The 12183-nt window shown below is 41.1% G+C and overlaps 2 protein-coding genes across 2 annotated transcripts; both read left to right on the top strand.

The window, feature by feature from the left end:
- The first annotated feature begins 9517 nt into the window (after positions 1 to 9517).
- LOC145099157 (uncharacterized) lies at positions 9518 to 10030 on the top strand. The gene is made up of 2 exons (XM_079036746.1): positions 9518 to 9609; positions 9700 to 10030. Exons 1-2 carry the CDS (start codon positions 9518 to 9520, stop codon positions 10028 to 10030), a joined length of 423 nt encoding a protein of 140 aa, XP_078892872.1.
- Positions 10031 to 10075: 45 nt separating this feature from the next.
- On the top strand, positions 10076 to 11924 carry LOC145099156 (uncharacterized). The gene is made up of 2 exons (XM_079036745.1): positions 10076 to 10805; positions 11605 to 11924. The coding sequence occupies exons 1-2, from the start codon at positions 10076 to 10078 to the stop codon at positions 11922 to 11924; spliced, it is 1050 nt and encodes a 349-aa protein (XP_078892871.1).
- The last annotated feature ends 259 nt before the right edge of the window (positions 11925 to 12183 follow it).

Here is a 12183-nt window from a genome sequence, read left to right as displayed (position 1 = left end):
ATGAACCCTAAAATGGGTATAGAGGCTCTTAAATATGAAGGAAAGCCTAAAAGATCATGGACCAGTCCCGAACAAAAGTTTTCATATGAACCCATCTTATGTCATGAGCCTCAATGTCTCAGGTCGTGAGGCTCATTTTCTTCCAAAATCCAACATTTTGACTCATTGAAACCCTAATTCGATTCATACAGGAAAACGAGTGTTACGCTTAAACATTTTTCTCACTCTGTCATATTGTCACACCCCAAAAAGAGAACGGCGGAATACGTTATGGGGTGGCGGACGTCATGTACAGTATCATAACAATGCATAATAGTAAAGACAAGAAAAAACATCCATTACATTAATATAATAATTGTAATACAAGCGTGTTATGTACAGTTTGTTAGACACCAAAAGTATAATCAAAATAAAAGATGAGTCTTGTATGTGCTCCATCTTCTCAAAAGCTGCATCTGTACCTGTCTACTGATGACCTGAGAATACAAGTTATTTTGAAAGTGAGTATCAACATAAAGCTGGTGAGTTCATAAGTATTTAGTGTCATTGCTTGTATAAAAGTGTTTACAATCATGTGATATAATAGTTGTTATCAATGTTTGAAAATAGTATGATCCCTAGAAAATCCTATATTTGCCATCAAAAGTAGTCTTCTACAAAGACTAGGTTATCTGTATGTTTGATCCTTTGAAAATGTAAAAGTTTTTCCCAGTGAAACTATCAGTATGAAAATATAGTTTTAGACTTCATTCATGTAAAGTAGTTGGGTAAAAATGTTTTACCCCAGCAGTGTCACTGCCGGCTGAATATATTAAAAATGCAGACTCCGGGTAGTATTAAATGTACAATACACCTCGGGGAGTCTGTTTTGCCTTTAATTCATAATGTGTTAATTAAAGGTCTGAATGTGAACTCGTATGTAACCATGCTGATTGACGATCGAATAACAGATGACTCTCCAAGTCACACGTAGTATGATGACATTTTGTCACCCCTAGGCCTAGTCGGCTCAGACTGTAGCTAGCAGTCGGGATGTGGGAGTATCTGTTACGTATAGATCTATACACATAATGCCCGCTCTCCCTCTAGGAGACTCTGGTTACACGGTAATGGAACAGTGAAGTGTCGTATCGAGAAATAGTATGTCACATTCTGTTTTAGTATATTCTCTTGTATTAGTGTATAATGTACTTGCTGGTGTAACGTATAGAGTGTTCTCTTGTATAGTATATAGTATTCTCTTTGCATAGTGTTTAGCATATATTGACTCATAACTATACTAACTATAGTACGTTTCATGATAATAGTAGTAATGAGCGGTAATCCTTAACTATACCTATTATAGTTAAATAGAAATGCTAGTTGCATGCCTTTGATACACAAAGGTATTGAACTAAAATGAAGACTTTTATATCCAACACAAATATATATATATATATATATATATATATATATATATATATATATATATATATATATAACTAATAATTTAATGACAGTTGGACAGATAACAATATACCCTAAGTCCACAATCAAACAAGAACAAGAAGTAAGGTGAGCTATCATTCCCAAGTCCTTCAAGTCTTACTTATATAAATATATTGGTGTAGATATGTTTTGGGAACAAAAGAAGTTTTAAAAGAGTTTGGAAATAGTTTTATAACAATTTAACCTGAAAGTGAGTTTGTTAAACATTTAAAGCGGTTTTGTTGACAAAGTAGTTAAAAATATAGTAAGTCCTTTTGGTTGCAAGTTATAAATCACATGCGATTGATACTATAAGTTGTTTGATTCAACTTGTATCCCCCACCCCATAAAAACATTTAAAAACATTTAAAAGGTTGATTAAGGGGTATGAACCCACCTGTAGTGAGTAACTCGAATATAAGATCGTTGTAGGATTGTTAGGTGTCAAATGGAGTCTTGAGTGCAAGTGAATCCTATTTAACATATAATTACATATATGTGAATACATTAGTAGTTATCACCACTAATGATGATAGGGACATGTCCTAAGGATATAAGACACTTAGAATAAGTGTTATCAACTCATATGGTTGCACATAAGGAGTGTGTAGCCTTATATTGGAGTGTAAGGCCACAAAAGCATGGCTTTTGTGTGTGCGGCCAGAGTGTGCGGCCAAGTGTGTGTGCGGCCGCACACTCACTATGGAGTGTGTCAAAATCGTGGTTCCAAGCTTTTGGGACGTTCTAGTGAAGGTGTTTTGACCATTGCTTGGCCGGATTGGAAGTTTGAGGCCATTTTGGACCCTAAAAAGGGTGTGTGCGGTTGCACATGGTGTGTGCGGCTGTACACACTCCTACAAACTTGTCCAAATCGATTTTCCAAGGCTTTGTGATGATCCTGAGAAGGTGTTTTAGTCGATGTTAAGCTTGGGTGAGTGTATAAGCCCATTTTAGGGCCAAAAGATGTGTGTGCGGTCATTCACGATGTATGTGCGGCCGTACACACATGAAGATCATCTAAAATGATGATTTCATGGATCAAACTTGAGGCAAATGTTTTCTAACGTGTTTTAGTAAGGATCTAAGGGTGTTTACTTACTTTTTTTGATGATTGGATAGGAAAACTTGAAGAACTCTTGAGAGAGAATGTTCCAACTTGAAGGAGTGTGAAAAAGGGTGTAAGGTTGACTTAGGTCCTTTATATAGGCTGGAGTGTGAGGCTAAGGGGGGGTGTGCAGTTGGCTGGCCGCACACTCGGGTGTGCGGCCGCACACACCTTCTTGGGTGTGTTTGGCCCGATTTTGTGATGCTACACACGTTCTCACCCTTCCTAAGACTTATATCTAGGTTATACTAAGCCCCAAGCACCCAAATAGACCCAACACTTTATTTTAAAGTTGAAAAACGAGGCTATCTTTAATAAAAATTGGAGAATGCACAAGTTAGAAATTTCAGGTGTCACATCATCCCCCCCCCCCCCCCCCCCCCCCCGTTAGAGGGAATTTCATCCCGAAATTAGAGTTCAAGCAGCTAAGTTAATACAAATAACTAAGTAAAAAGATGAGGATATTTAAGTTTCATCTGTTCCTCGCGCTCCCAAGTGAACTCCGGTCTTCGCTTGGCATTCCAGCGAACCTTCACAATTCGGATGCGGATTTGTTTCGTTCGTTTGACCTCTCGGTCCATAATCTCCATAGGTTCTTCCATGAAGTTGAGGCTCCCATTGATATCGATCTCGTTGAGTGGGATTACAAGAGTCTCGTCGGATAGGCACTTTTTCAAGTTCGAGACGTGGAAGGTGGGATGTAAGTTACTGAGCTCGCGGGGTAGATTGAGTTTGTAAGCTACGAGGCCGATTCTAGCGAGAATCTCGAAAGGCCCTATGTATCTTGGATTCAGCTTTCCACGCTTCCTGAAGTGTATCAAGCCTTTCCAGGGTGAGACTTTCAAAAGGACTCAGTCTCGCACCTGGAACTCCAAAGGTTTTCTTCGTTTGTCTGCGTAGCTTTTTTGTCGGTCTCTAGAGGCTTTCAATCGTTCACGAATCTGAACGATCTTCTCTGTCGTTTCCCGAATGATTTCCGGACCTGTGAGAGTGCTGTCAGGAACTTGTCCTTTAGCTAATTGAGTGTCACCCACTTCAGCCCAGCACATAGGGGATCTGCACTTTCGATCGTAGAGGGCTTCAAAGGGAGCAACCTTGATGCTCGTGTGATAACTATTGTTGTATGAGAATTCGACAAGGGGTAAGTGGGTATCCCACGCCTTCCCAAAGTCTGTCACACAGGCTTGCAGCATATCTTCCAGAGTTTGGATAGTTCTCTCACTTTGCCCGTCGGTTTGCGGATGGTAGGTTGTACTCATGTCCAACCTCGTTCCTAAGGAGCTTTGCAGTGATTGCCAAAATCTCGAAGTGAATCTGCTATCCCTATCGGAGATAATAGATATGGGAACACCATGTAGTCGTACGATCTCCCTAATGTATGTTCTTGTGAGTTTCTCTATCTTGTCTGTTTCCTTGACGGGTAGGAAGTGCGCGGACTTGGTCAATCTGTCGACGATGACCCATATGGTATCAAGCCCACCCGTTGTCTTGGGTAGCTTGGTTATGAAATCTATAGTGATCCGCTCCCACTTCCATTCAGGTATCTCCGGTTGCTGGAGTAGACCTGATGGTTTCTGGTATTCAACCTTGACCTTCACGCAAGTAAGGCATTTACTCACGAAGGTAGCGATTTCCGCATTCAAGATAGGCCACCGGTATGATTTCTTGAGATCTAGATACATCTTATCTGAACTTGGGTGGACGTAATATCGAGTGTTGTGCGCTTCCTTCATGACCAAGTCTCTGAAGCCACCGTGTTTCGGTGTCCAGATCCGGTCCATGAGATACAAGGCTCCGTCAGCCTTAACTTCTAGGTTGTTATCCATTCCTCGCAAGGATTCTCCCGCTACATTTTTAGGTTTCAAGGTTTCGAGCTGAGCCTCTTTAATTTGTGTGGATAGGTGCGAATGGATAGTCGTTGTCAATGTATTAACTCTTTGACCAAAATATTCTTTCCGACTTAGGGCGTCTGCTACCACGTTGGCTTTACCCGGATGATAACGAATTTTGTATTCGTATTCACTGAGTAGCTCAACCCACCGTCGCTGTCTCATGTTGAGCTCTTTCTGGTTGAATATGTGTTGGAGGCTTTTGTGGTCGGTGTATATTGTGCTCTTCGTACCGTACAAGTAGTGTCTCCATATCTTTAGGGAGAACACAACCGCTCCTATCGAGATCGTGTGTGGTGTAGTTGACCTCGTGTGCCTTTAGCTGTCTTGAAGCGTAGGCGATCACCTTACCTCGTTGCATCAGAACACAACCGAGCCCTTGGTTGGATGCATCGCAGTATACCACGAAGTCATCTATCCCTTCGGGGAGGGATAGTATCGATGCGGTGCATAAGGCTTGCTTTAGCTTTTTGGAATGCCTTCTCTTGTCTCTCTTCCCAGTCAAAGGCCACGCCTTTCTGGGTTAGTGCTGTGAGGGGTTTTGCGATTCGGGAGAAATTCTGTATGAACCTGCGGTAGTAGCTAGCGAGGCCTAGAAATTGATGTATTTCTGTAGGCGTCTTTGGTGCTGACCAGTTCTCAATGGTTTTAATCTTGGATGGGTCCACGTGGATTCCTTCTTCGCTAACCACGTGTCCTAAAAATTCTACTCTTCGGATCCAAAATTCGCACTTTGAGAACTTCGCATATGGCTTCTCCGATCGTAGGGTTTCCAGGACTTTTCATAGATGATCGCTATGCTCCTCCTTACTTTGAGAGTAGATAAGTATGTCATCAATGAATACAATGACGAACTAATCAAAGTAAGGACGGCACACCCTATTCATTAAGTCCATGAATACTGCGGGCGCATTGGTCAGTCCGAACGGCATCCCTACGAACTCGTAGTGTCCGTAACTAGTTCGGAAGGCTATTTTCGGGACATCCTCCTCAAGCACTCGTAACTGATGATACCCGGACCTCAGATCAATCTTGGAAAAGTAGCTTGCCCCTTGCAGTTGATCGAATAAATCGTCTATGCGAGGAAGAGGGTAACAATTCTTGACTGTGAGCTTGTTGAGTTCTCTGTAATCGATGCACATACAGAATGATCCATCTTTTTTCTTCACGAACAAGATCGGTGCTCCCTAGGGTGAGAAGCTTGGTCTTATAAAGCCCTTGCTGAGCAGCTCGATAAGTTGACCGGACAGTTCTTGCATCTCAGTAGGCGCTAGACGATAGGGCGATTTGGCTACGGGGGTAGCTCCTGGAATTAAGTCGATCCTGAACTCGACCTGACGTTGGGGAGGTAAACCTGGTAGCTTTTCCGGAAAGACGTCAGGAAAGTCACGTACTACGGGGAAGTCTTTTAGGTCTTTTGTTTTCTGGCTCATATCGACAACATGTGCAAGGAATGCACAATATTCCTTACGCAAGTACTTCTGGGCTTGAATACTTAAGAAGATACGAAGTATCGTACTAGGTTTGTCTCTGTAGATTAACAAGGTTTCGCTATTCGGTAGATTTAGATGGATTGCTTTGTCGAAACACAGGATATCGGTACGATGGAGACTCAACAAGTCCATGCCCACGATGACATCAAAACTCTTGATCGATACTGGTATGAGGTCGATTGGGAACGAATGATTATCTAGAGTGAGGGTACAACTGATAGCTTCATTTTATGTACTTCTTTTTATAGTTGTTTAGCACATTCCATTCGCATTTTAGTTCATTTCCATGCATATTTTCCTTTTTGTTATTTTTATGACCATTTCAGGTACATTTAGTTTCTTGAGCATTATTGCAGATTTTAAGGAAACTAGAGGAGCGGGAGTGTGCGGGATCTTTTGGAAGGCGATTAGACTTGAAGAGCAGTGGGGATGTCATGCTTGATAGCTTGGGAGGTGATCCAGGGAGTAGGCTAGTCGATTGCTTGAAGGCGCAGATGTGTTGAACTTTAAATTTGAAAAGGCGCGAGAGAATTCTTGAGTGTGCAAGATCGATGTTTAAGAGTTTGCGGAAGTTTTGAATGATGAGGAAAGACAAATTGGGCTTTAATTGAAGAAATGTTGAAAAAAATGGACTAGGAGCTGATTGGATTCGAACTGGGCCAAAGGATTAGCTTTGGGGGCCCAAGACTTGAAGAAGCGGAAAAATTCTCGTCGAAGCCCGCGGCCCGCGTGGATCCCTGACAAGGGCATTTTCGGGATTTTATTTAAAGCTCTATATTGGTAAGGTTGGTGTGCCTCTTTAGCCTAATCTTGAAGGCCTGAGTTTGACTTGTTCTCTCTGGAGTTTGGAGTGCTTTTGAAGGCCAAGAACACCTCAAGAACATCTTGATTTCATCCCTTGATTATTATGGAATGTTTGGTACAATCTCATCTAACTTTGTTCCTTTGACTTTAGCCATGCTTGGCTAAACAAATATTGGTCGACTTTTTGTTGAATCCTTTGAACTTTTGTTGGGTGTCGAAGAATTCATGAATTTGATCTTAACTCTTTATGGAAATGTTTTGTGTTTTTATCATATTATCACTACTAGTATGTTTTTATTCATGAGTTTAAATGTGTTTGTGGTGATTATGTGGCTAATTTCTTGATTAAGTAAACGATCCTCAAATTAGCAAGCAACAAATGATTTTTGTGTTGTTTTTGCTTCACACAATCATAAAAACATTTCCTCCAACATGGTGGTGAAAGCATTTGACCCCTCTTGGATTTGGTGACTTTTTGGTTCTTAATGCTAGTTGACTTTCACTAATTACATGCTATTTGGAATTAGTGACTTTGACCAAGGAAATTATTATGAGCTTCTCTAGTCATTTCAACAATTAAGAAAAGTCTAGGTAATCTCAAGCTCCTTGGATTACTATAGCCAAATTAAGGATTTAAATCAAAGTATTGCACCATTGGATTCTAATGATATGTTCATCAAAAGTCAAAGTGAGGAAACTTGAAGTCAACCATCTCTCCCTTATTGATTTTACATCAAATCCTTATCTTTGTTGAAATTGTCTATTTAATTCATAGTTAATTCTAGTTTGTTTCAAGTATTTCAAAACACCAACCCCCCCCCCCCTATTTTATTTTTATTGTTATTTCACAAGTATTTTTACAAAGAGATTTTTCATAGAGTTATAAATTGAACCAATCTCCATGGATTCGACCCCTTTACCACCATACACTATTTTAGTGTGTAATATTTAGGGTTATTATTTTTGTTGGCCTCGACAACCACCAAATTTTTGGTGCCGTTGTCGGGGATTGGTTTATTTTTAATCAATTTGGTTCTCTATGCCCAGATCTCAGCGTACAGGTGACTTGATTTACAACCCAAAAATCAAAAAAGAAGCAAGGCGTTTGGCGAAGGAAAAACGAGTTGAACGTGGTCAAACTTCTAACCCCCACGGGGACCCGGAGGTTGAAACCGCTTCATTATTGAACCCGATTCTAGTCCCGACCTTCGTCAAGAAATTCCCGAAACACCACCCCTACAACAAAATCCACACATTATTGAACCAATTGCAATGGCGGACGGAGGAGAAGTTCCCGAAAGAACTTTGAGGCAAATGATGGAGACCGATGTTACACAAACTCCAACCGGTATCAATTACCCGGTTTTGGAAGGTGGTTCGGAATTGAAGTGAAGTTTAGTCCATCATCTCCCAACTTTTCATGGATTGGAGAACGAAGACCCGCATAAGCAGTTGAAGATGTTCCACATCATTTGCACTAGTATGAAGCCACAAGGGTCAACCGATGACCAAATCAAGCTAAGGGCATTCCTCTTTTCATTGGCCGATAGAGCAAAAGATTGGTTATTCTATCTTCCACCGGGGTTGATCAACTCATGGACCGACATGGCAAGAGCTTTCCTTGATAAGTTTTATCCCGCCTCAAGAGTCTCAAGTCTTAGAAATGAGATTTGTGGAATCCGCCAAGGTCAAAATGAGACTTTTCATGATTATTGGGAGAGGTTCAACAACTTGTGCTACAGTTGCCCACAACACCAAATTCTGGAACAACTCCTTATTCAACACTTCTATGAGGGATTGTTGCCAATGGAGAGAAGACTAGTTGATGCCTCGAGTGGTGGAGATGTCTTTAGTAAAACCCCACAACAATCAAGACAACTTTTCAACACCATAGCCGCAAATTCACAACATTTTGGCCCTCGCCAAGACATGAAGAGAGACACACAACACAAAGTCAATGAAGTGGGAACATCAAATCTTGAGTCTTAAAAAAAAGATCTAACCTCCGTTGTCCAAAAACTATCCATGGGACAAACTCCACAAGTGATGGTTTGTGGAATATGTGAAACAATGGGACATCCTACGGATATGTGTTCCATCCTTCAAGAAGATGCGGAGCATGTGAATGCCACAAGAGAGTTCCAAAACTACCACAACAAACCATCCAGTTACCAAAATGCATATAATTCAAGTTGGAAGCCAAATCCGAACATAAGCTACAACCCAAGACCATTGCCTCAAAATGCATTGGTTAGACCATCCTATCCACCACCACAACCTCATTACCAACATCAACAACCACACTATCAACCCAAACCGTACCCTCCACATCATCATCAACAACCTCCTCAATCTCAACCAAGTAGCTCCGGAATGTCTCTTGAAGAGATTGTCAAATCTCTAACCACTAGTACCCAACAATTCCAAAAAGAGACAAGGACTAGTATATCCAACCTTGAAGCACAAATGGGAGATATAGTTACATCTATAAGCAAGTTGGAATCCCGTGGTAAACACCCTTCTCAAACCGAAAAGAACCCAAATGTCAATGTGGTGACCTTGAGAAGTGGAAAACAAGCCGGAGAAAGTAGTTCAAAGAAGAAGCCAAGGGAAGAAGAGGAAGAAATTAAGATCATTCCCATTGAAGAATCTAGTCAAAATGATGCACAAGTTGGAGCCCCAAAAAAGACTACCCTCTAGTAACACCAATAGCCACTCAACCACCGTTCCCCTTCGAACTTGCAACTTCAAAGAAGAATATGGAGGAGAAAGAGATTTTGGACACCTTTCTAAAGGTGGAAGTAAACATCCCTCTACTTGAAGCAATCAAGCAAATTCCAAGATATGCAAAGTTCTTGAAAGAACTTTGTACAAATAAGAGGAAGTTGAAGGGAAATGAGAAAATTTTGATGAATGAAAATGCATCTGCGGTTTTATAAAGGAAACTTCCACCCAAGTGCAAAGATCCCGGAATGTTCACGGTCCTTTGCAAGATTGGAGATGTCACTTTTAGTACTGCTATGCTTGATCTTGGTGCCTTTATCAATGTCATGCCCTATTCGGTGAATGAATCATTAAATGTCGGACCCTTAAGTGAAACCGGTGTCATAATCTCTCTTGCGGATAGATCAAGTGTCTTTCCTAGAGGTGTTTTGGAAGATGTCCTGGTGCAAGTGAACCAATTGGTCTTCCCGATGGATTTCTATGTAATTGATCTAGATGAGCAGGTGTCCTCAAAATCGGCTCTAATCTTGCTTGGGAGACCATTTTAGAAGACGGCTAGGACGAAGATCGATGTGTATGCGGGAAGTTTAACAATGGAGTTTGATGGCGAAACGATAAGTTTTAATATTTATGATGCCATGAGATATCCTAATGATGTTTCATCGTTGTACTTTGTTGATGTTGTTGAGCCAATTACTCAAGAATTGTTTGAGTTATCTAACGGTGATATGTTGGAGATGATCTTAAGCAAAGGATTCGATTGTGGGAAGCTAGCCGAGCAATTAAAGCTTTATTCTTTGGATCCGGAAGTTGAGAAGTTGGTAAATAAAATGGAGATGAAGAAATCCACAAGATTAGATGTCAAGCAAATTGAATTGCCCCCAACTCATACAAAATTGTCTCCATCCCTTGTTCAACCACCCGAATTGGAATTGAAGGTCTTACCTCAACACTTGAAGTATGCCTACTTGGGAAAGAATGAAACCCTTCCGGTTATCATTTCAACTCACTTAAGCGAATTCGAAGAAGAACAACTCATCAAGGTGTTGAAGGAGCATAAAGAAGCCATGGGTTGGACGATTGCGGATATTAAAGGATTGAGTCCCTCCACTTGTATGCATAAGATCTTAATGGAGGATGAATACAAGCCAAGCCGGGACGCACAAAGAAGGTTGAATCCGCCAATGATGGAAGTGGTCAAGAAAGAGATTTTGAAGCTCCTAGATGCGGGGATGATCTATCCAATATCGGATAGCAAGTGGGTGGGCCCGGTGCAAGTTGTTCCAAAAAAGACGGGAATCATGGCGGTCGAGAACAACAAAGGTATGATGGTCCCCACCCGTGTGCAAAACGGGTGGAGAGTATGTTTTGACTACCGCATGCTCAATGCAAGCACAAGAAAATATCATTTCCCATTTCCTTTCATTGACCAAATGTTAGAAAGGTTGGCCGGGAAATCTCATTATTGTTGTCTCGACGGGTATTCCGGTTTTCACCAAATCCCGATGGCACCGGAGACCAAGAAAATACGACATTTACATTGATTATGTAACGCCCCGGAGAATGCCATTTGGATTGTGTAACGCCCTGGCCACTTTCCAACGTTGTATGGTTAGTATCTTTTCGGAATACGTTGAAAACATAATTGAGGTTTTTATGGATGATTTCACGGTATATGGCAACTCTTTTCAAGAATGTTTGACTAATCTCACAAAATTTTTAAAAAGATGTATTGAAACAAACTTAGTTTTGAATTTTGAGAAATTTCATTTCATGGTGAGTCAAGGTCTCATTTTGGGTCACATTGTGTCTAAAAAAGGAATTGAGGTAGATAAGGCAAAAATCGATTTTATTCAAAGCTTACCTTACCCGACTTGTGTTTGGGACGTTCGTTCTTTTTTGGGCCATGCAGGTTTCTACTGAAGGTTCATCAAAGATTTTTCAAAGATAACAAGACCAATGTGCCAACTCTTGCAAAAGGAGGTTGATTTCGAGTTCAACGAGGCATGCAAAGATGCTTTTGACAAGCTTAAAGAGTTCCTTACATCCGCTCCCATCATGCAAGCACCAAATTGGGATCTTCCCTTTGAGATCATGTGTGATGCAAGCAACTATGCGATAGGCGCCGTTTTGGGTCAAAAGAACGGGAGGGCTTCCCACGTGATCTATTATGCATCAAGGACACTAGACAATGCTCAAAGCAACTACTCTACCACAGAGAAGGAGCTATTGGCCATAGTGTTTGCTTTGGAGAAGTTTCGACAATATCTACTTGGCACCAAAGTTATAGTGTATTTGGATCATGCGGCTCTTAAGTACTTGATGACAAAGAAAGATGCAAAGCCAAGACTCATCCGGTGGATCCTATTGTTACAAGAATTTGACATGGAAATCCGGGACAAGAGCGGATGTGAGAACCTCATTGCCGATCATCTAAGCTGAATCACTTCAAATGAAACTCCTCTCCCGTTGCGGGACGAGTTTCCGGATGAGCATCTCTTTTCCCTTACTCATTCTGCTCCTTGGTATGCCGATATCATTAACTTTTTGGTCAGAAAAAGGTATCCCGACACATTCACACGTTCTCAAAAAGACAAGCTCAAAAGTGATGCAAAATACTATGTGTGGGATGAGCCTTATTTGTGGAAACATTTTCTCGATCAAATCATTAGGCGATGTGTACCCCAACAAGAGCATCAAT

This window comes from Lactuca serriola, chromosome 4 (assembly GCF_051521515.1).
Source record: "Lactuca serriola cultivar US96UC23 chromosome 4, Lser_US96UC23_V15, whole genome shotgun sequence".
Taxonomy (NCBI): Eukaryota; Viridiplantae; Streptophyta; class Magnoliopsida; order Asterales; family Asteraceae; genus Lactuca; species Lactuca serriola.
Note: the sequence above shows the minus strand (reverse complement) of the source record. Positions and strands in the feature narration are given on the sequence as shown.

What these genes read in the sequence shown, in the direction of transcription:
- LOC145099156 (XM_079036745.1), top strand. Translation starts at nt 10,076, where the DNA reads ATGGAGTTTGATGGCGAAACGATAAGTTTTAATATTTATGATGCCATG. An exon ending in GGCGGTCGAGAACAACAAAG is followed by an intron (nt 10,806 to 11,604) that starts GTATGATGGTCC and finishes ACTATGCGATAG; the next exon opens with GCGCCGTTTTGGGTCAAAAG.
- LOC145099157 (XM_079036746.1), top strand. Translation starts at nt 9,518, where the DNA reads ATGGAGGAGAAAGAGATTTTGGACACCTTTCTAAAGGTGGAAGTAAAC. An exon ending in CAAATTCCAAGATATGCAAA is followed by an intron (nt 9,610 to 9,699) that starts GTTCTTGAAAGA and finishes GGTTTTATAAAG; the next exon opens with GAAACTTCCACCCAAGTGCA.